The sequence below is a fragment of the Ascaphus truei genome, chromosome 15 (assembly GCF_040206685.1).
Source record: "Ascaphus truei isolate aAscTru1 chromosome 15, aAscTru1.hap1, whole genome shotgun sequence".
Classification (NCBI taxonomy): Eukaryota; Metazoa; Chordata; class Amphibia; order Anura; family Ascaphidae; genus Ascaphus; species Ascaphus truei.
Window position 1 is genome coordinate 44911301 of NC_134497.1, and position 24389 is coordinate 44935689.

Here is a 24389-nt window from a genome sequence, read left to right on the forward strand (position 1 = left end):
AGAGAACACGCCCCTTAACCCTTTCAGTGCCGGAGGTGTCGAGTACCCTCTGGCACAGTGTGGTTTACGTGAGCCCTTCTCCATTTCCTCACTGGTTATATCGCTCCGTGGGAAAAAGCAGGAAGAACAGACCTTTTTGGGCAGGAAATAGTTACTACGCCATGGGGGCCCAAAGGGTTAAGCTGCGCTTCCCCTAAAAGTGACCTCTCGGGCTCAATGTGAGGCCCTTAAAAGCAGAACAGCCAACCTCATTTATATTCCGAGATAGTTTATTAATTGAAAAAGGCCCAAAGCCCAAAGCCTGCTGTATAGAGCACGGTAACCTCTGCTGTTTAATATCAATTGGTCCACCCCAGCAGGCAGCACAGAGCTGTATTCCTTGCAGACTTGAAAGAGAACTATCAAAAAAACTGTCTTAGCTTGACGTGTACATGTGATCGTTGCAGGTGCGGACAAGTCGGCGTACCTTATGGGGATCAGCTCAGCGGATCTGATTAAAGGTTTGCTGCACCCCAGGGTGAAGATCGGAAATGAGTATGTGACCAAAGGTCAAAATGTGGAACAGGTAAGGGTCTGCCACTGCGCGTTTCACTGGCCCGTTTCACTGGAGCCCATTAAGCATTCGCCACTTTGTGATGGGATGACAACGATACCGTACAGGTGTATAAATGCATCTTTAAAAGTACAAACACAGCATCCGAATATATTTCTGGATTTGCTCTTAAAAGATCTAGAATGTGTTTACATATATATGTGGGCAGGCGTGTGTGCATGTTTAGTGTGGGTGTATCTGTATGTACGTATATATATATATAGACATGCAATTATACATTAATTATATGTAGGTAAACTTTTGGAAGTAAGAGGATATATATATATTTTATTTATAAAATGTTTTACCAGGAAGAAATACAATGAGAGTTACCTTGTTTTCAAGTATGTCCTTGGCATAGAGTTATGATGACAAATGATACATGGATACAAATACAGTTACATAGGTGACAGGGTATACATTATATAAAGAAGATATTGCATGCACAGTTAGAGATAATATATATTATAGGCATATGAAACCGTTACAGACCAAATTAAAATATGAGACAGCCATAGTTTTGAAAGAACTTAGACTGGTGGTGGATGTGAGAGTCTCCGGTAGGTTGTTCCAGTTTTGGGGTGCATGGTAAGAGAAGGAGGAACGGCCGGATACTTTGTTGAGACTTGGGACCATGAACAGTCTTTTGGAGTCTGATCTCAGGTGATAAGTGCTGCAAGTGGTAGGGGCGAGGAGCTTGTTCAGGTAGCTGGGTAGCTTGCCCATGAAGATTTAAAGGCAAGACAGGAAAGGTGAACTTTGCGCCTAGACTCGAGTGATGACCAATCTAGTTCTTTGAGCATTTCGCAGTGACGTGTGTTGTAGTTGCATTGTAGAACAAAACGACAAATTGAATTGTAGAGGGTGTCAAGTTTGCTAAGGTGGGTTTGGGGAGCCGAGCCGTATACTATGTCCCCATAGTCGATATTTGGCATTAGCATCTGCTGAGCAATATGCTTTCTGACCAGCAGGCTTAGGGAGGATTTGTTCCTGTAAAGTACACCTCGTTTGGCATAGGTTTTGGATGTCAGGTTATCAATGTGCATCCCGAATGTTAAGTGTGAGTCAAACCATATGCCCAGATATTTACAACTAGTAACAGGAGTTAGGGTGGTTTTAGCGTTGGTTCTGATCTGGAGCTCAGTCACTGGAAGCTTTAGAAATGTAGCCTTGGTCCCAAATACCATTGTTACAGTCTTGTCAGTGTTTAAAAACAGTTTGTTTTGGGAAATCCAATTTTCAAGTTTCAAAAAGTCAGACTGAAGTATGTGTTGAAGGTCAGAGAGGCTATGGCTGTGTGCATATAGGATTGTGTCATCTGCATACATGTGTATTGAAGCTTCCTTACAAGCTGTGGGAAGATCATTAATGAACACTGAGAAGAGTAGGGGCCCCAGAACAGAGCCTTGCGGGACACCACAGGTGATATCCAGGGGGTTGGAGTTAGAGCCTGAGATGGACACATGTTGGGATCTACCTGATAGGTAGGACTGAAACCAGTTTAAAGCATGTTTCCCTATTCCAGAGCTCTGGAGTTTGTTAAGCAGATAGCATGATCAACTGTGTCAAAAGCCTTTGCAAAATCTAGGAATACTGCACCAGTGAGTTGTCCCCGTTCCATTCCACACTGGATTTCATTGCAAACTTTTAGCAGGGTAGTTACGGTGGAGTGTTTGGGGCGAAAGCCAGATTGAAATTGGCTAGGTATATATATGTATGTATGTGTGTGTGTGTACATGGACATAAATATACATATATATAGTGTGTGTGGACATGGGTACATGGACATAAAATATTATATATGTATATATATAATATATACCAAAGGACAATGGGTAAGGAGTGCCCTCCCGTTTGGATTGTATATATATATACAATATATATATTTTATTATATATTTATTATATTTATAATAATATATATTTGTTCTTATATGTATATATTGTATTGTATTGTATGTCTTTATTTATATAGCGCCATTAGTGTACATAGCGCTTCACAGTAGTAATACATGTGGTAATCAAATAATATATATAAGATGTCAACCGCGGACATTTGTACATGATTAACCCTTTGAGTGCCTGAGGGGTTGTGGTGCCTCCGCCCCTCCAACACAGTGCGGTCACGTGACCACGGCGACCATTTTGGAAAAACGGAGGAGGCGAGACTCCTCACTGGCACTCTCAGTGGGAATGCAGGACGCCACCTATGCTTAGAATTACTCACCCTCCCTTAGCATGACGTAGTCACTACGTCACAGTGCCCCCGGAGGGCCAGTTCCTATGACGTAGTGGGGCACTAACTACCAAAGGGTTAATCTCACACCGGATACTAGTTTATTTTGGTCCTGTGAGGGACTGACCCCAAGATATTCTGCACAGTATTCAGGTGGCAGATTCCATTGACGTAAATTGCAACGTATCGGGCGCCATAACCCGCATCAAAGCTTAGTGAGTCCCCCCCTTATCCTTAGGGGATAATAGTCACTGTCATTATTAAAATAGCAGCACGGCTCTTATAACACCAAATACAATGACTAGGTAAATATCATTCAGCATCATTATATTGTTTTAACGTATATGCCTTTCCAGGTGGTGTATGCAGTTGGCGCCCTGGCGAAAGCGACGTATGACCGTATGTTCAAGTGGCTAGTTAGCCGAATTAACAAAACGCTGGACACCAAGCTGGCCAGACAGTTCTTCATAGGGGTCCTGGACATTGCTGGCTTTGAAATATTCGAGGTAACGTAGCCCAGAGGAACACCGTATCCCATATCTCTGAGCGTTAAACAACGACACGGAGAATGTGACCGGCAGAGAAGAGACACTTGTCCCCCGTGTCCACCCTTTTTCCTATCTGCTGTAAAACCCCCGACCCTATTGAATCCTTGGCTTTCTGTCATACAGTATTTAGGATTTCCTTGTGTCTGTCCCAAGCATGTTTGAGTTCCCTTACTGTTTCAGCCCTTACCACCTCTGCTGGGTGGCCGTTCCACACATCCACCACCCTTTCCGTGAAGAACATCCTCACATCTCCCCCGAGGCGCCCACCCTCCAGCTTCAGAGAACAACCTCTTATTCTAACTCTTCTCTCTCTGAAATATGCTTCCTTCCTGCACCTTGTTGAAACCTTAGATCAGCGTTTCCCAACCTTTTTTACACTGCGCACCCCGCGCTAGAAAATGTTTGTCTTCCACGAGCCCCTTATTAATACATCTCCTTAGATGATCGCCCACCACACTGCTTGAAGCTCCTGCTGTAAGTGGCAGTGATATCACTGCGCCCTGGGACAGTTTGGGGTCTTACTAAGGGTGCGGTCCCCACACAGGCTCAGGACCCCGCGATCCCGCCTGGGATCTGCCAGTACAGATTTGGGGGGGCGAACCCCTTGGAGACACCACAAGAACCCTCCGCCTTAATCACTACCCTAGAGAAAACAGACATGGGGGCATCTCTTCCTCCAGTGGAAACAATGTCGCACGTCAGGAAGAATACGAGTCTTCCTATAAATAGCTGGAACTATACGTCTGTCAGTGACACAGTGGCAGTTCTGTGGGGTTGTAACTAACAAAGTAGTGGGACTCTGTATCCCCTAGTACAGGGGTGACCAACGCCAGTCTTTCAGGGCCACCAACAGGTCAGGTTTTCAGGATATCCCTGCTTCAGCACAGTTGACTCAGTCAGAATGACTAGACCAGGGGTGACCAACTCCAGTCTTGAAGGGCCACCAACAGGTCAGTTTTTCCGGATATCTCTGCTTCAGCACAGGTGACTCAGCTGAAGACTGGGTGACTGATTGAGCCACCTGTGCTGAAGCAGGGATATCCGGAAAACCTGACCTGTTGGTGGCCCTCGGGGACTGGAGTTGGCCACCTGTGACCTAGTACTGTACCATCACATTTGGACCATTGCGTCCATATACTTGCCCGCCGCCTAACGTGGCGACAAGAAGCTGGCCCGGTCATGTTATACCAGTGCCTCGGATTCGCTTCAGCGGTTACAACCTCCCCCTGCGTCTCCTGTCTTGCAGTACAACAGCTTTGAGCAGCTCTGCATCAACTTCACCAACGAGAAACTGCAGCAGTACTTCAACCACCACATGTTCGTCCTGGAACAGGAGGAGTACAAGAAGGAGGGCATCGAATGGGTGTTCATTGATTTCGGCTTGGACCTGCAGGCCTGCATTGACCTGATTGAAAAGGTACTCTACTGCCTGCAGTGCACTAGAGACACATATCCATACACAGTCCTAGCAAGCTCCAAACCCACTACACTGTGTATATATATATATTTGTGTCATTTGCAGCGCTACTGGGTTTTGTGACCTAACGTATACAGTGCCGGACTGAGACAGTAGCGTGCCCGGGCAGGTCACCCTCCTCCTGCAGCGTGGGGGCGTCAAAGCACAACATCACGCGACGCCAAGACAACGTGGCGCCCCGTTGTCATGGAAACGCGTCGGGGCGCTGAAAGGGGAGGCGGCAAAAAGGGGCACGCGCGCTCCGACCCCGGGGCGCCATCTTTTAATGTCCTTTAGCATTGACGAGGCTGTGCAGGACCCTGGCGTTCAAAGATGGCGCCGGGGTCGGAACGCGCGGCGCCCCGTTTCGGTGGCCACCCCCTGGCCAGCCCGCCCCCTTAATCCGGCACTGAATGTATACAACAAAAGATACATAGCACATATAGTGCTTCTTAAATGTTAACCCTTTACGCAACGCATATATGTCCCGCACCCTATGCTTAAGGCCCGGGCCATAGAGGGGTGGGGAGAGCGGAGGCGCGCTAACGCTGAGGCTCGCCTGCTTCAGTCAGCGCGATTGCACGGACTTGCAGGCGAGCCAGCGTGCGCGAAGGGAGCCGGGGGGAGGTGGTTGGTGACGTCGCTGGGCCAATCGCCCGCGACGCACTGACGTCAATGTCACGGCGCCGTGACGTTGACGCTGCAGTGCTGTGATTGGAGGTTTTCAGCCGACAGCGCTCTGAAAAACAGCTTGGCGCTCGGCTGAAACCCCCAACTCGTCAGCACGCCTGCGGACGCTCGCGTGAGCCCCCTCTCAAGGCATCCTCATTGAGGATGCAGGGGCTCAGCGCGGAGCGTCCGCACGCCTCAGCACGGCCTGTCCGTCTATGGACTCGGCCTTAGGCTGCAGCGGTAGAAAAGCACGAGACTGTATAACATGGGTAGTGTAGGACCTACTAAAATGGAGCTACAGTTTATCTCCAGAGGACACCCTGGTTCATCTAAAGTAAAAAAAGAATATATATATATATATACATGATTTTGGGTGGGACCGCTGCTTGAAATTCTTTTCTGATCCGTAACCTTGTCTCCAGCCTCTAGGAATTCTGTCTATCTTGGAAGAAGAGTGTATGTTCCCCAAGGCTTCAGACCTGACGTTCAAAGCCAAGCTTTACGACAACCACCTAGGAAAATCGCCCAACTTCCAGAAGCCGAAAGTGGACAAGAAACGCCGATACGAGCCACACTTCGAGCTGGTCCATTACGCCGGAGTGGTAGGTCTTTCCTGTGAGGTTCTAGGCACTCGGAAGCTGCCATTGATGCTTCAGGCAGCAGTTTAGATTGTAAGCTCTTCCGACACTCATTGTGCAGGCAAAAAACTTCTATGTACAGAGCTATGGAAATCGCCAGCACTTTTACCCTTCAAGATGTTATCACAAGTAACAAAGCGTTGCTATTTACTCAAATCCAAACAAGTTACTGTTAAATACTAGCTAGACCATGAAAGCTTTAAGCCCCCCTCTGTTAGTTTTCTTTAACCCCTCGCTGCCCCCCCCCTTTTTTTTAATAAACCAGGATGTTAAGTGGGTTCCCTGGAGCAGAGCCTATGCTATTTTCAGCTCTGGGAAGCCCCTGGTTCCCGAGATACTTCCCTTACAGGGGAAACAAAATGGCGGTGAAAATCCCCCCGGTTGCAGCCTCCTGTTGGCTATGGATTCAAAGGCCAGTAAATAATGGCAATACTTTTACCTGGACGTATCTCGGGAAGCAGGGGTCCACGAAGCTGGAATTAACTACTCCAAGGGGTTGGCCAACATCACGACTCAAAGGCCACCAACAGGCCAAGTATTATGGATATCCCTGCTTCAGCACAGGTGGCTCAGTTGTTGACTGACCTGACCTCTTAGTGGCCCTTGAGGACAGGAGTTGGCCACTCCTTTACAATTTTGAAGAGACGGCCTTATGCTGAGATGTTTTATTAGGTAATAAATTAAAAAAGAATTAGTTAAATGTCTGCCTAAAAACAGGAAATCCAGTAATATAGTTTAATTTGTTTTCTTAACATAAAACAAAATCCTATTTATGTATAAAGCACCGTCCGGTTCAATGCTGGACACCTGGCAACCCTGTATGGGGATCCAGTAACACAAAGAGTTCCATAACCGTCCGTCTTTTTGCCAGGTCCCCTATAACATCATGGGATGGTTGGATAAAAACAAGGACCCTCTCAATGAAACCGTGGTGACCGTGTTCCAGAAGGCGGCCAACAAGCTGCTGGGCAGTCTGTACGAGAAATACGCCGGCTCGTACTCAGGTACCGCCCCTCCTACCGGGTCCCGCTCGGATTTCAGAGCGCCTCCACCTGGGAGAGACAATTGCAGGATTGAAACTTACGTCCAGGGTTGTAACGAGGTGGAGGAGGGAAGCAGATGTGAGGGAGAGAGAAGAGCTAGAACGTGGTCGTTCTCTGACGCCGGAGGGTGGGAGGCCCAGGGGAGATGTGAGGAAGTACTTGTTCGTGGAAAAGGGTGGTGGATTAGTGGAATAGCCGCACAGCAGAGGTGGTAGTGGGCTAATACAGTAACATGCTTGGGATAGACATAAGGTTATCCTACATATGAAAGGAAGACATAGATCAGTGGTTCCTGACTCCCGTCCTCAAGGTCCACCACCAGGTGAGGTATTAGGGATATTCCTGCTTCAGCACAGGTGGCTCAATCAGTGCCTCAGTCAGAATGACTGTGGTGCGCAAACTTTGTGCGCTGCGCCCCCCTTGGGTGCCAGCCCCTGTGCTTGCACCTCCACCCACCTTACTTAAAATCTGGCGTCAAATGCGTGGGGTCACATGACGTGACGGCATTTGACGTTGCGTTGCCATGGCGACGCGTCGCCCAAGACAAGGTAGGAGACACTGCAGACGCCTCACGCGATCCCCCGGCACTTAATTTAAATGTCGTAGGGAAGAGCGCGGGGCCCCTGCAACCGCCGCGCCCCCCCCCCAGAAAAATCTTGCTCGCCACCCACTTTGCGAACCCCTGCTCTAGACCTGCGCTGCGCAAAGTGAGGGGGCGAGAGATTTTTCTTGGGGGGTGCGAGCAGTTGCAGAGCCCCGCCCTCTTCCCCCGGGCATTTAAATTAAATGCCGGGGGATCGCGTGAGCCGTCTGCAACTTTATACTTACTGGGATTCAACGTTCTTTGACGCGACGCTGTGGCGCCATGCGACGTGACTTCACAGGCGACAAATGACGCCGCGGGTCACGTCACGAGACCCCCCCCCCCCCCTCTAATGTGGCGTCAAATGTCGCTGCGGGGTCATGTCACGTGACCTGTGGTGTAATTTGACGTCACTTCTCCATGGCAACAGGCGTAATTTGAGGACGCGTTGCCATGATATCCCTGCTTCAGCACAGGTGGCTCAGTCATTCTGACTGAGCCATTGGTTGAGCCACTTGTGCTGAAGCCGGGATATCCCTGAACCCTGACCCGTTCCGAGGGCTCAAGGACTGGAGTTGGGAACCACTGCTCTAGATCAAATAGGGTCGGAGGTTATACAGCCGATAGGGGGAGACGAGGGGGGCCACGTGGCTCTGATCCGCTGCCAGATCGTGTCTTTCTCAGATAGTGCATGTCGTACGTCCCACCGGGTAACTTCACTTCATCTTATTGTCCACGTGATGGTCTCAGTAGCTTAAAACTATCCTACATCTCTGTAACATTCAGGGGGGAAAGCTACAGCAATATTTACTGCCCGATCGGCACTATCACAGTTCAGTGAATAACCCCCCACCCCCCTTAGCAAGGAATCGGCTTGTGTCAGCCGCCTGTTACAGTGTGCATTGACGTTAGGGTGCATTAAATGGCAACATGGCTTTTTAGAAGGTAGTAGAGCGCTGGCTTTGTCTCTGCAGACGAACACCACAAACCGGGAGTGAAGGAGAAGCGCAAGAAGGCGGCGTCCTTCCAAACCGTGTCTCAGCTTCACAAGGTAAAGAACACGACTCGTTCGGAGCCTGCCCGCGCAGGACACGTAATAACACACGTTAGCCGTACGACACGTCGTTTGTGGCAACCCCTAATCACTGTAAGCTCTCAAGGCCAGATCCGCCCAGGTTCGTTGATGACGTAGCGAGGCGCGAGCCTACGTTAACAAACTCGTTAAGCGTTAACCTGGATCCCCAAAGCACAATAATGCAGTGTTAACTCCTGTTTGCGGCCGGAAATGGCATTGCGTTGGCTAAAACGGACGCCGGTGCGAATAAGATGCAAGAGAGGCGTTAGCCGTAACAACGCCTATCCGTTATAATTCAGGAACGTTTTAACGAGATGTTAGTTACGTCAGACCTGAACTTGGCGTTACACAGAGCCTGAAACATAGGTTTGGAGGAGAGGATAGGGTTGGGGTCTGCACGGGAGTAACGGCACCTTTAGGGGAGACAGACTTAACGCCATGTTATATACAGTAGTGCTAACTTAACATGGCGTATGCTAATGAGACATTTATTTAGCTTTGTGGATATCTGTTCACGTTCACGTAATCAAATAGCGGCCGTTAGAAATTTTGATAGCGTCTTGTTAACAGACCTCTGTTGTTCTGGGACTAAGTGTTATCTTCTTATTTATCTAATTATAAATGTATTTTGTTCAAAAAAAACTTGGCCAGTCTTTGATCTTAAGCAGCATCTCATCAATGGCGGTTATCAGTGAGCGGGGGGAGGTTATCAGTGAGCGGGAGGCGGTTATCAGTGAGCGGGGGGAGGTTATCAGTGAGCGGGGGAGGTTATCAGTGAGCGGGGGGAGGTTATCAGTGAGCGGGGGTAGGTTATCAGTGAGCGGGGGGAGGTTATCAGTGAGCGGGGGGAGGTTATCAGTGAGCAGGGGGAGGTTATCAGTGAGCGGGGGGAGGTTATCAGTGAGCGGGGGGAGGTTATCAGTGAGCGGGGGGAGGTTATCAGTGAGCGGGGGGAGGTTATCAGTGAGCGGGAGCGGGGGGAGGTTATCAGTGAGCGGGGGGAGGTTATCAGTGAGCGGGGGGAGGTTATCAGTGAGCGGGGGGAGGTTATCAGTGAGCGGGGGGAGGTTATCAGTGAGCGGGGGAGGTTATCAGTGAGCGGGGGGAGGTTATCAGTGAGCGGGGGTAGGTTATCAGTGAGCGGGGGGAGGTTATCAGTGAGCGGGGGGAGGTTATCAGTGAGCGGGGGGAGGTTATCAGTGAGCGGGGGGAGGTTATCAGTGAGCGGGGGGAGGTTATCAGTGAGCGGGGGGAGGTTATCAGTGAGCGGGGGGAGGTTATCAGTGAGCGGGGGGAGGTTATCAGTGAGCGGGGGGAGGTTATCAGTGAGCGGGGGGAGGTTATCAGTGAGTGGGAGGCGGTTAAGACTGAGCGGGAGGCGGTTATCACTGAGCGGGAGACGGTTATCACTGAGCGGGAGGCGGTTATCACTGAGCGGGAGGCAGTTATCACTGAGCGGGAGGCACTTATCACTGAGCGGGAGGCGGTTAAGACTGAGCGGGAGGCGGTTAAGACTGAGCGGGAGGCGGTTAAGACTGAGCGGGAGGCGGTTATCACTGAGCGGGAGGCGGTTATCACTGAGCGGGAGGCGGTTATCACTGAGCGGGAGGCGGTTATCACTGAGCGGGAGGCGGTTAAGACTTGCAGTGATGTTTAGTTCTGTATGTCTCATGAACATCACTTTAAGTCTGTGCTCCCTCCCTCTTCGCTGTCACTCTGCGAAGGTCAAAGGAAGGACTTGCGATACCGGTAAGGAATCGGCTGCTTAGAAATGGTGACATTACATTATAATGGTTTTACGTCCCGCAGGTGACTTTAGACGACACATTTTGGTTGACAAGTCCATACAGTATGCTTTCTACAGGGATTTGTTTTTTCTTCCCTACGGTGCTGATGAGTCAAAGAGGATGAAAGAGTGGTCTCTGAGAGGGTCCACTGATTCTACACTTCCACGTCCCAAACGTAGCTGTACAAGCCACGTAAAGTGGCAAGGGGAGGCGGTTAGAAAAACCATGTAATAAAATGATAGGAAGCCACAAGTGACACGCAAATGAGTACCCACAATCCTTGTCTGCAGCTTGACCACTGCTTGAAGTGATGACGGGGTGAATGAAGCAGGTTTGAGGACCTGTGGAAGACACTCAGATACATTCATGGGTGTTGTATTTTTGCTGCCTTCTTCCGTAGGACGTGATGGACTTCCTGCCTGTGAACGTCTACGTGCACTAAAGGGAGAGTTACAGGTGGCAGCCGTATAATGACATTGTTTTGGGTGGAAGAGGACAGCCTTAGGGATATACCATTACCTGCAGCTGTGTGAGCGACTAGAGGTCTTTTGGAAGACTAACCCTCCATGTCGATGCCATAGACCGTGAGTGGCCAACTCCAGTCCTCAAGGGCCACCAATAGGTCAGCTTTTAAGTATGTTGCTGCTTCAGCACAGGTGGCTCAATCAGTCATAATGATTGAGCCAGTTGTGCTGAAGCAGGGATGCCCCTCATACCTGACTTGTTGGTGGCCCTCGAGGACTGGAGTTGGCCACACCTGAACTGAGGGATTTATCATAAGATGGGGATAAATAAGTCCTCAAAGTGGCATCTCAAACAGCCCCGAACTGAGGAGGTTTTTTTTCAAAATCCTCAGAATTAAGGTAGCAAAATGCAGATTTTTGTTGCAGTTACATATAGATGAGGCTGAAGAAAGACATCTATCAAGTTCAACCGACTGTAAATTACATTTAGACGACAGATACTTTATCCTGTAGTTGTACTGACAGTATATTGATCCAGAGGAAGGCAAATAGAAACCCCAAGTGACACATGTTGATGCAGGTAACAAAATCAGCTCTCTTTGTATAGCCAAGGGCAGTTTTATAGACCGTAAAGCAAGACATCAGTCAACGTGCTGTCAAAATACACAAATTTAGCCAACATCCACAAATTCTGCAGGAATTCACATGCTCTATGCGGGTTCAAACGTTTTTGCAGAAATTCAAATCCTTGTTTTATTTTTTTTTAAGCAAAAACGTTAGAATTCCCCGGAAGTTGCCAAATTTGTGCCGAATTTCCAAAATTCTGAAAAAAGGTAAAAAAAAAAAAAAAAATATGCAGAAATTCCTCCGAAGGGAAAATAGCTGGTTTGGCACGGCCCCCCCATCAGCATTATTAACTGCGCCCCCGTTACCACTTTTCACCGCTGCGGGCCGCGATTAGTGCCGCCACGACCCACCGACGACCAGTTGACAGTCAGTAAGGCAATCCAAGTTGAGGGAATAGTCTATACATGTAGGGTCATGTTCCCACCAGAGACGGCCTCTGTGCTCAGAACGCGTCTTGTGTATTGTGCAGGAGAATCTGAACAAGCTGATGACCAATCTACGCTCCACCCAACCACACTTTGTGAGATGCATCATCCCAAATGATACCAAAACCCCAGGTATGTGCCCATGAGAAAATAACTTACATATGACTAACTTTGCTCCACCGAACGTCCAAGTATAGTATAGAAGCGCAGAAAAAGGTTCAAACTTGAAGCGAGGAGGAGATATTTGTAGTTGATTACATATCAATGGGAAGTAAGGAGAGGGGTTGAAAGGGTTGTAAGGGAGACCGTTGGGAGGCAGAAATACCAATTTGCGAAAAAGGTTACAATAGTCAAGTTGGGAGAATATGAGGACATGCGTTTGATCTTTGGCTGTGGAGCCCCTGTTTTGGAAGGTGGAGACCCTTGCAGTCTGATGTATACAGTTATCCTGCATTAGGTGTTATGGATCCATTCATGGTCCTCCAACAGCTGAGATGCAACGGTGTCCTGGAAGGTATTAGAATTTGCCGCAAAGGATACCCTAACCGCCTTCTGTACGCCGATTTCAAGCAACGGTAGGTGATGTTCTCTTTGGACGATGGAGCCTGCAATACATGGTGCGTTTAATGCCAGATGTTAACCTCTGGCGGGCTCCCTGGCAGGTACCGGATCCTGAACCCGAATGCCATCCCGGATGATAAATTTGTGGACAGCAGAAAAGCCACCGAGAAATTACTGGGCTCCTTGGACATTGACCACACGCAGTACAAGTTTGGACACACCAAGGTACCATTGCTTTGCGACGTGGTACTGGCTCCTCTGGCAGCCCAGGGGTTAATTATTCAGGGGGGAGTCAATCCGGCGAACCAAAGCAGAATCCATTCTCCAACTGGTTACGAGAATGATAGTTTGTGAATAGTACACAAGATACACAAACCTTCCACGGTTATCCACTCATCACAGACCACTTCGGCATTAGTAATAACGTGGGAGACCACCAAACATACCTAGCTTTGTTCAATATGTATACAACCTGTACACATGTAACTAACTGTATATGAACAGAGACTGTCTGCAGGGCATCGCCCACCTTGACCATAGTTTAAGCTGCATCAGATCAACCAGCACACGCCAAGTGAAACGTAACTAATGGTGATTTATTTGCCGGTTCTTCCAAAGGAATGACCACTAATTAGGTTTTACTTGGCGTGTGCTGGTTCGTCTGTTCATGTATAGAAATATATATACAGATGTAGCGTCATTTACCTTCGGCGGGGGCGCCGTGAGGCGCAGCATGACCGCGGCTCGCCCGCGGCCACCTCGTCCGTGGTCAGACGGAATTATATATACATTATATTGAAAAAAAATACCCTCATGTAAACCATTTAACAACCAAGTCATGTATACAATACCCAGGCAGGCCGAAGCGCGATATTGCTGCGTTAAGAACGCGCGTTAGGAAATGTTGAAAGCGCAGCCATATTTGGGGGGAAATTCTGCAGTATTTAGTAGGAATGGCGTATTCAGAAGTGGGGTGCTCATTAGTTTCATTTGCCTAACCCAGGAGAGCGGTGACTCAGCGTTGGATAACGCCGGCCTTTTAATTAAACCAAACGGCAGAAAAGGATCTGCCGTCTTCGATGCCGTTGGCGACCAATAAATCGCAAAGGACTCCAAAGGGTCTTAACATACAACACAGTACGCAAAGCAGGGCGGGGGGCCGGGCTGGGCCTTCCTTCCATATAATAACAGGGGGAGGGGGAGGGGGGGTACGATACCTTTTATTGGACCAACATGGAGTTGATATGTTACAAGCCTTATAACCTCTCGGGGTCGGGGTCACCCCGTGAAGGAACCTGAGACGTTGGAAAGCTTGTCACATTTCAACGACTTGTTAGTCCAATGAAAGATGTTATTCCCCCTACTCCCACTCCTCCTTTGTTACTACATGCAACATAAATACCCTACAATTAAACCACAAGTAGCATCTATATGTGCACATGTTAAACATTTAGTAGCCCAAGTTCAACGTTAAGTATTTCTATTACCCATTCTAGGTTGGCTCGTCTTATCTTGCCTGTGTCTACAGTATAGTGTTTATAAGCCCCAGCAAGCTCAGAACCTCAAAACCCACCACATCATATGTATATGTGTATATATTTATATATATTTATATATATATACTGCTACTCAGCGTGGCCAAATGTATACAACAAAAGACAGACATGCTCAATGCCACATCCGACGTGACAAGAATACATCGTGCAATACTTCAGTATTCTCGTGAGTAAGGGTCATTTAGTTAAACCCTTTGGCTCTCAGGCTTGTAACGCTTCGGACAAAGGGTTTAACTAGATGACCCTTACTCACGGGAATAGTGAAGTATTGCACGATGTATTCTTGTCACGTCGGATGTGGCATTGGGCATTTCTGTTCTATGTCTATAGTGGCCATTATATCCAAAGACAAGATCGCAGGCTGGGGTTGGTGATATAAATTGGCTATATGTTGTGACGGAGGCTGATATATCCAGGTAACGAAGTTCAGTGCGCAGCACGTGAATAGGTCATTAGCCGTTAACGCGTCACTCGCATACCTGTACATTTTCATGCTCATACCATTAAATGTGACGCTCGCACTTATCGCCGGGATAAAGGGAGTTGTCGCCGTGTTGTTTAAGAGTTAAATCTTTGTAAATGCGGTGGTAAAAATAACGCACAGCAATATCGATGCCCAAGTTTAGTCAATCTAGGCCAGGGCCATAAATTGGGGGGTGCCCAGTGGCGGAGGGGGGCCCAAGCTCTCCGAACCTGGAAGTTATACCCCACAGGAAATCGGGTTCAACTTCCGCTATCGGCCGCATGTGAACAGTTAGGGCCCCCGGAATAGTCCTCTTCCTTTCTACAATCCGGGGATCAAGTGGAGACTCTGCTCCTGGCGCCCGGGGAAGCGGTCGTCGTTCCGTGACTAGGACAATGAAAGAGAAACTTTAGTCAGTAATTAGCATACAATAAGACTTTGTTTCTTTGACCCTCATCACTCCCTGAAGGGGCTGGTAATGGGGGGTTCATGTGCATTGCAGAGCGTAGAGCTCCACACGCTCATGTTAACAGGACCCTTTCTCTGCCTCAGGTCTTCTTCAAGGCCGGGTCGCTCGGACAGCTTGAGGAGATGCGAGATGAGCGTCTGGCCAAGATCATCACTCTACTGCAGGCCAGGAGCCGAGGAAGAATCATGAGAATAGAATACCATAAAATAATCGAGAGAAGGTATGTGTACAGCACCGAGTGAGGGTACGTGGTGTGTACAGCACTGAGTGAGGGTACGTGGTGTGTACAGCACTGAGTGAGGGTACGTGGTGTGTACAGCACTAAGTGAGGGTACGTGGTGTGTACAGCACTGAGTGAGGGTACGTGTTGTGTACAGCACCGAGTGAGGGTATGTGGTGTGTACAGCACCGAGTGAGGGTACGTGGTGTGTACAGCACTGAGTGAGGGTACGTGGTGTGTACAGCACTAAGTAAGGGTACGTGGTGTGTACAGCAGTGAGTGAGGGTACGTGGTGTGTACAGCACTGAGTGAGAGTACGTGGTGTGTACAGCACTAAGTAAGGGTACGTGGTGTGTACAGCAGTGAGTGAGGGTACGTGGTGTGTACAGCACTGAGTGAGAGTACGTTGGTGTGTACAGCACTGAGTGAAGGTACGTGTTGTGTACAGCAGTGAGTGAGGGTACATGTGCAGCACTGCGTGAGGGTACGTGGTGTGTACAGCAGTGAGTGAGGGTACGTGGTGTGTACAGCACTGAGTGAGGTTACGTGGTGTGTACAGCACTGAGTGAGGGCACGTCGTGTGTACAGCAGTGAGTGATGGTACGTGTTGTGGACAGCAGTGAGTGAGTGTACGTGGTGTGTACAGCAGTGAGTGAGGGTACGTGTTGTGGACAGCAGTGAATGAGTGTACGTGGTGTGTACACCAGTGAGTGAGGGTACGTGTTGTTGACAGCAGTGAGTGAGTGTACGTGGTGTGTACAGCAGTGAGTGACACGACTCGACTCATGATAGCAAAGGGTGGTGGCGTCATACTGCAGTGACTTTGAGCACTTTAAAGCTGCAGTTCAGGCTCCCGTTTTTTTTTTTTATATATAGTTTTTTTTTTTTTTACTTCAATAGTTTCATGTGGGCAATCTCTACTTACCTAAAGAACTGCACAGCTGCCGGCCAATTCGTTCTCCGTCTATTGATCAGCAAAGTTTGGCGACATCTTTAAATATGGGGAATGTAAATCGTTGCTATAGGAACAAGCATGCTTGTTAAAATAGAATACAAGAAAATTGGTCTTTCAAAGTAATTTTTTTTTTTAAAACAGAAAATGCTAAAAGTATTTTTTCTTACTACAGAACTGATTTATTAAAAAAAACACACATGCAGGATATTGCCTGAACTGCAGCTTTAATTAGAGCTTTTCCTAGTGTATATAACCATTGTGACGCGCCACCGTCAGTAAATCTGAACCAAATTATTACATGTCAACACAGGGATTCCCTAATGGTCATCCAGTGGAATATCCGAGCTTTCAATGCCGTCAAGAACTGGTCCTGGATGAAGCTCTTCTTTAAGATCAAACCGCTGCTGAAGTCGGCACAGACCGAGAAGGAGATGGCAAACATGAAGGAAGAATTTGTGAAGCTAAAGGAGGCCCTGGAGAAGTCTGAAGTGAAGAGGAAAGAACTGGAAGAGAAGCAGATTACATTGAACCAGGAGAAGAACGACCTTGGTCTGCAGCTGCAAACTGTACGTCATTGTGAGATATTGTTACATTAGGGTTCAATGCAGGGGAAATGTAGAAGATAAATGGGCAGTCTTTAAAACAGTGTTAGAAAAGCACACTTATCAGTGTATACCCTTGGGTAATAAGTATAAAAGAAATAAGTCAAAACCAATGTGGCTAAATAAACAGGTAGGGGAGGAAATGGACAAGAAGAGGAAGGCGTTTAGATTCATTAAGTCAGAATTATAAGGAATGTAACACAAATTGCAAAAGGGCAATCAAATTAGCAAAAATGGATAATGAAAAAAGGATTGCAATAGAAAGTAAGGTCAACCCTAAAAAGTTCTATAAGTACCTTAATAACAAAAAAATGAGAAAAGAAAATATAGGACCCTTTCAGTGTGAGATGGGTAGGCAGATTATTGGAGATAAGGAAAAAGCTGAGGTATTAAACACATTATTTGCCTCTGTGTTTACCAGGGAAGAATCAAGTTCAATAGTAGTGCCGCAGGAGGAAGCCACAACCTCCATATTAATGAACAATTGGTTAACTGAGGAAGAAGTTCATAAGCGGCTTGAAAAAATTAAAGTAAATAAGGCACCTGGCCCCGATGGCATACATCCAAGAGTTCTCAAGGAGTTAAGCTCAGTAATAGCAAAACCCTTATATTTAATATTCAAGGACTCCATTTCCACAGGCTCAGTACCACGAGATTGGCGTAAAGCAGATGTGGTGCCTATATTTAAAAGAGCCACCAAATTAATAAAGGGGATGGACAATCTAACTTATGAGGAAAGGCAGCTAAATTAGATTTATTTACATTAGTAAAGAGGCGTCTAAGAGGGGATATGATAACTACAGGCATACCCCGGTTTAAGGACACTCACTTTAAGTACACTCGCGAGTAAGTACATATCGCTCAATAGGCAAACGGCAGCTAATGCATGCGCCTGTCAGCACGTCCTGAACAGCAATACCGGCTCCCTACCTGTACCGAAGCTGTGCGCAAGCAGGGAGACTATAGAGCCTGTTACACATGCGTTATTTACATCAGTTATGCACGTATGTGACGATTGCAGTACAGTACATGCATCGATAAGTGGGGAAAAGGGAGTGCTTCACTTTAAGTAAATTTTCGCTTTACATACATGCTCCGGTCCCATTGCGTACGTTAATGCGGGGTATGCCTGTATATACAAATATATTCAGAGACAGTACAGGGAACTTTCAAAAGAACTGTTCATCCCACGGGCAGTACAAAGGACTGGGGGCCATCCCTTAAGGTTGGAGGAAAGGAAATTTCACCAGCAACAAAGGAAAGGTATCTTTACAGTAAGGGCAATGTGGAATTCATTACCCATGGAGACTGTGATGGCAGATACGGACATCTTTTTAGATGGGAATGGTATACAGGGATATACCAAATAAGTATACATGGGAAGGATGTTGATCCAGGGATTAATCCGATTGCCAATTCTTGGAGTCAGGAAGAAATTTATTTTTCCCTTTATGAGACATCATTGGATGATATTACACTAGGGTTTTTTGTTTGCCTTCCTCTGGATCAATGAGTAAGTATAGATATACAGAAGAATAAAGTATCTGTCGTCTAAATTTAGCATAGGTTGAACTTGATGGACGTACGTCTTTTTTCAACCTCATCTACTATTTAACTATGTAACTATGGTTAAAGGACACCCACCCAGGGGCCCGTGGTGAATAATAGTAGAGACACAAGCTGGTTAACCATCATTGATAGGATCTCCAGCTTCAGTAGGGTAATTCCTATCAATGTTTGTAATCAGGAGTTATCTTGATGAAGACCGTGCAGAGAGGAAATATTGGTAAATAGACATGAAGGTCTATAGAGGTATAAATTGGAAGAGCTTCCCTGTTTTGTTATTGAAACTGCCTGCGTTCATAGGAGTTGAATCTTGTTTTTTTGCTTACCTTTAACAGGTAAGATCACCTCTTCCATTCTCTTAATAACTCAATTTACGTTCGAACAAGAAATACACATTTAGAGACATATTTAATGCTTGTTAATATATTAGACACCTGCCATCTATACTGCCTATTTACTTCAATGGGTCATAAGTGGTCTTCTGGCATGAAAGGTTTGCTATGGCATAGCACCATTTAATAAATAAGGGCTTAATTGTATCAGTGCCAACAATTGGTTTTATGCACAGATAGATAGTTAACATTCTTCTTAACATAGTAGTTTTAGTAAAAAGTCTCAAATAAAGCTCCAGAAATCCAGGAGAACAACAATCCTCAGGGTGTATAGCAAATAAAAATATCACGTGGTGAGCACTCAGACCGGTCTGCAACCCTGCCCTTCCCCATTATCTCGTAGCATACCGTGCTTCCCCTCCAGCCAGGGATTCTGGGTAATAATATGGAAAAATGCACACAGTGTGTCACTCTTTGCTTCTTATCCACATTAACATAGTCTCCTATAAGCGTATGCCTGCCGCATTACACAGCTTTTCAGCACCGCCTGGGTTACAGAAGTCCGTTTTGTGTTATCGGGAATGTATATATGTATTTTGCTTATTGCAGGAACAAGACAATCTCGCGGACGCCGAGGAGCGCTGCGACCTGCTGATTAAAACCAAGATCCAACTGGAGGCCAAGGTGAAGGAGCTGACGGAGAGGCTGGAGGACGAGGAGGAGATGAACTCGGACCTCACATCCAAGAAGCGCAAGCTGGAGGACGAGTGCGCCGAGCTGAAGAAGGACATCGACGACCTAGAGATCACGCTGGCCAAAGTGGAGAAGGAGAAGCACGCGACAGAAAACAAGGCAAGTCCAAGCTCAGACCCAGTTATGTTCTGTCAAAGGAGATGTGATACATGGAGGTCACCAACAGGTTCAACACGGGTAGAGAACACGATGGGCGACTTCTAACCCTTTATGGGGGGTGTGTGTGTATATATCACAAACATACAAAACAAAGAGTAGCGCTATCAATTTCATGTGTAAGTTCTAATGTGTCTATAGAATAAAACAAATTGTGATACCGGTGCAATGATAATTCTACTAATAATATACAATTTGAAAAAATTAGTGTTCAGTGAAAAAAGAAAAAGGAAGAACAAACCAGTCCAATTGTTGAAAAATGGATGAAAATTAGTCCAGAGAAAAATGTATAGAAAAATGTATATCAGTCACTGTATGGAGTAGGAAGAAGTGCAAGCTCCATAGCATAATACTGTATGTATATAATATAAATTTATTTAAGAACAAGAGTGGCCGCCAGGACATGCATTCACTTCAATATAAAAAAAGCGTTCACGGGAGACAATCTGTAAAACCGTCAGAATAAACTCACACATAAACTCTCCATTGGCATAAGACACTCATTCCAAATCAAAGAAGGGCTCTGGTGGGACCAACATGCTGATCAGCATTAATATATGCATAAGCTTTAATCGAAGGGTGCTGATCAATCTATAATCTATATATATATATATATATATACAGGCAGAATGTAACGCCTCTCTATAACCCAGGTGAAGAACCTTGTAGAAGAGATGGCTGCTCTTGATGAGATCATCGCCAGGCTCACCAAGGAGAAGAAAGCCCTGCAGGAAGCTCACCAGCAAGCTCTGGATGACCTGCAGGCAGAAGAAGACAAGGTCAACACTCTCACCAAGGCCAAAGCCAAGCTGGAGCAGCAAGTGGATGATGTGAGTTGGCATCAACTCTAATGTAGCAGGAAGGGATCGAACCCCCTACCCATTAACCTTCATGGTGCCCCAGTGATGTCCAATGGATGTCACAATAACTGGCACACTGGTGGCCCCTGTCATGTCCATTGGTCATCGTCACTGTTGTACTTGTGTCAGGGGGAGATCTCATCCGCGGGTCTTTGCGACCTGACGGGAGCGGAACACATGTGCCTTCTCCTCCAATCCTAAATCATGGGCTGGGAAAAGGTCAATGGGACAAAGGTGCAATCCAACATAGCCAGAAAATAACCTTTTGTAAAGGCCTGCCAGTTGGTTTCACTGAACTAATCTAACGGTGTTAAAAGCAAGGATTTGTCTGCTTTCACTTTCTGGGAAAATTAACGACAAATTGCATTTCTTAGTGGGTCAGTGAACCAAGTGTTTGTCAACCAAGTGTTTTCCCTTTAGCCCGTCCTGTCCTTATCGGAGACCCAATAGAGATAAAGGGCAGGGAGGGCAAGCTCTTGTTGAACACAGTTTTTAAAGTCAGTTTGTAAACACTGAGCTGAGACCTGGGAGGGGGCGATATCCTCCGGCTGCTCATTCTGTCTGATGTCCCTGTGTGTTCTACAGGAGTTTGCACGGGCAGAGCCCCCTCTCTCCCTCCCTTTAATAAAAAAAAAGGAATTGTAAATTTGCAAATAAAGAAAAATGAGTTCTACTCTGTGTGTGATAATAAAAAGCAGTGGTACTCTGGGTATGGAAATAAAGTAATAGTGCTAGTACCCCTGCTTGCAGCATACGGTGACCCCTGAAAACGGTATTTAAGTTCAGCTAGTTGCAGAGAAGTCTTTGCATTACTACATCCCCAACGCGCTTCTCTTTCCCTGTGCAGCTGGAAGGGTCCCTGGAACAAGAGAAGAAGCTGCGGATGGATCTAGAGCGCTCAAAGCGTAAGCTAGAAGGGGATCTCAAACTCACCCAGGAGTCCGTCATGGATCTAGAGAACGATAAGCAGCAACTGGAAGAGAAGCTGAAAAAGTGAGCGGGATAATAACCACAACTGAGAGATAAAGGGCTTTATTCACTAAGCTGTTCTAAGCCATATAGCACCAAGTTTAGCACCACTTAATAAATACATATGACCCAAAAAGCCTCTCTTATAACAGTCCCCAATCTAAACATGTAACCCTTACATTCCAATCCCCAAAATACAGCTCTTGTTCTCCACTGCTGATATATACTGTACCACTGGTCAGCTACCTCTCTGCATAAATCAAGTACAGAGTTTAGAGTGTGAGCTCTGTGGGCAAGGAAGCCATCCCTGGGTTGTTTCTGATCCATCTCTGTGATTGAATATATTTGTTATATAGTATTTCAGATGTACACAGCTATAAAAAGTGGGACCATCTTTTCTCCCGCAAGGCTAGCAATCTCATTTCGGGTAACTGAAGCGCAAGATGTTAATGCTTCCTGGGGTCTCCCACTTCAGAGGCCAGTGCCCTACCTACTAAAATGCTTATCCGCAATAACTACATGAAAAAAAGATTATGCAACATGAATAAGTACCTGCGGACCACAAATGCAAACCAGTTATAAAAGTCCAATGCAGGGACAGGAATGAGATAGGTCTCTAGTGTAAATACCCGATGGGTGATTGATATCTATAAGATCGCTTATTGGACCATATTAACTCCATCCGTGTATTCATTATGAGCTTATTACATTCAGAAAGCAAACAGAAGTTACAATTCTGTCTTGCTGTGCTCTGAATGTCCTTATGCATACGCGCCTGGCCTAGAGCTAGCAAATGGTAAGATGCAAATGCACCAATCAGGTAACTGCTGACGCGTTTCGCATGCCTCCTTCATAGGAAAGACTTTGAGATAAGCCAACTCAACTCAAGGATCGAAGATGAACAGATGATGTGTGCTCAGCTGCAGAAGAAAATCAAGGAGCTGCAGGTAACGTTGACGAGTTAGATCAGGTTTGTTTTTACATTAGCTGTACAATATATTTAAATAGGACTTTTCCAATTTACTTTGGATCAGTGCATCTTGATTCTGAGGCCAGATGGTTATTCAGCATATTGAATAGGAGACTTAGACTATATTGGAGTTCTAGCATACGACCCTCTTCGGGATAATCCATGCTGGATTTGTAAATGATGGAGGTTACATAGATAAAGATGTAGTAGAATATATTGAAAAAAACACATATGTCCATCAAGTGCAACCATTGCTGAAATCTAATTGGATGAGAGTCTCATCCTATATTTCTAGTTAGTCCATAATTCAATCAATCAAAGTACTGTACCTTCATTGACGTATTTACCTCAATTATATATGGTAGAGGTCGCTTAACTGACTTATGGACTTCCTGAGACTATATGATGGAGGTACCTTCATTGACTCCAATTATCTATATCTATGCTGCCTGAGCTACCTGCGCTCCAGCAGTAATATCCTTACACCTGCTGTATTAGGGGTCTTTGAGGAGGGCAGTTGGGAACCACTGATCTATATGATGGCGTCACCTTGATTTACCTCAATTATCTATATGGTGGCAGAACTTTGACTGGACTTCCTATAACTATGTAATGGATGTATCTTGATTGAATATTGACGTCAAACCACCCATATGATGGACCGTACGTGGACTCGGGAGACATGTATCAGGTGTTGCAAACTTCCGTGGATGAGCTTTCCACCGGTGGCTTCTTCTCCCCCACAGGCGCGTATAGAGGAGCTAGAGGAGGAGTTGGAGGCTGAGCGCACCGCCAGAGCCAAGGTGGAGAAGCAGCGCTCCGAAGTGTCCAGGGAGCTGGAGGAGCTGAGCGAGAGGCTGGAGGAGGCCGGGGGGGCGACCTCCTTGCAGATCGAGATGAACAAGAAGCGCGAGGCGGAGTTCCTGAAGCTGCGCAGGGACCTGGAGGAGGCCACGCTGCACCACGAAGTCACGGCGGCCGGCCTGCGCAAGAAGCATGCAGACATGGTGGCCGAGCTGGGGGAGCAGATCGATAACCTGCAGAGGGTCAAGCAGAAGTTGGAGAAAGAGAAGAGCGAGATGAAGATGGAGCTCGATGACTTCTCCTCCAGCATTGAGCAACTCATCAAGAATAAGGTGAGGGACCTTTTCATCTTCCATTGACTTAAGGGCGGTAGAAGCTACTGGTCCATATTTACCAAGCAGTCTTTTGCCATAAGAGACCTTACAACCCATTGACTATTAACCTTCCATTTTTTACCCATGTAATAGGACGATGCACTCTGACCCTAGTTTCCTCGCTGAAGTGGTTTAGCATCCTCTCACCCTCACTCACCAGTACTCGCCCCCTCCCCCCCACTCCACCTCACTTAACCTCTCTCTGTCTGAAGAAGAAGATTAGCCTCAGTTACAGGAATCGGCTCACAGGTCGACCATCTCTGTACTAGAGTTTAAAGGTCCTGATTTGCATCTTACAGACCAGGACTTTCTTCATACACATGCAGCAGGCTTTCTTGTTCCCTCTAGAGCAGGGGTGGGCAACTCCAGTCCTCAAGGGCCACCAAGAGGCCCGGTTTTTGGGATATCCCTGCTTCAGCACAGGTGGCTCAATCGGCTCAGTCTTTGACTGAGCCACCTGTGTTGAAGCAGGGATATCCTGAAAACCTGGCCTGCTGGTGGCCCTTGAGGACTGGAGCTGCCCACCCCTGCTCCAGTGAGGTTTGTGGTAATAATCTGCCCTAACACTGCCAGTCCTATGGAAACCCTGTGGTATTCTTAGCTACAATGGGATGTTATTTGGGGAACAAAGAGG

At 46.8% G+C, this 24389-nt stretch overlaps 1 protein-coding gene across 2 annotated transcripts in view; it reads left to right on the forward strand.

Annotated features, from left to right (window-relative positions):
- Positions 1-24389, forward strand: part of MYH7B (myosin heavy chain 7B) — a 101265-nt gene that overhangs the window by 60528 nt on the left and 16348 nt on the right. For both annotated transcript variants that reach the window (XM_075572478.1, XM_075572479.1), the window contains 16 exons: positions 447-565; positions 3184-3333; positions 4622-4792; positions 5926-6105; positions 7013-7145; positions 8742-8818; positions 12190-12277; positions 12603-12720; positions 12808-12931; positions 15278-15414; positions 16680-16935; positions 19479-19721; positions 20432-20608; positions 21486-21631; positions 22464-22554; positions 23324-23713. In XM_075572478.1, coding sequence (XP_075428593.1) covers positions 447-565; positions 3184-3333; positions 4622-4792; positions 5926-6105; positions 7013-7145; positions 8742-8818; positions 12190-12277; positions 12603-12720; positions 12808-12931; positions 15278-15414; positions 16680-16935; positions 19479-19721; positions 20432-20608; positions 21486-21631; positions 22464-22554; positions 23324-23713 — 2600 coding nt within the window. The remainder of the gene's footprint in view (positions 1-446; positions 566-3183; positions 3334-4621; positions 4793-5925; positions 6106-7012; positions 7146-8741; positions 8819-12189; positions 12278-12602; positions 12721-12807; positions 12932-15277; positions 15415-16679; positions 16936-19478; positions 19722-20431; positions 20609-21485; positions 21632-22463; positions 22555-23323; positions 23714-24389) is intronic.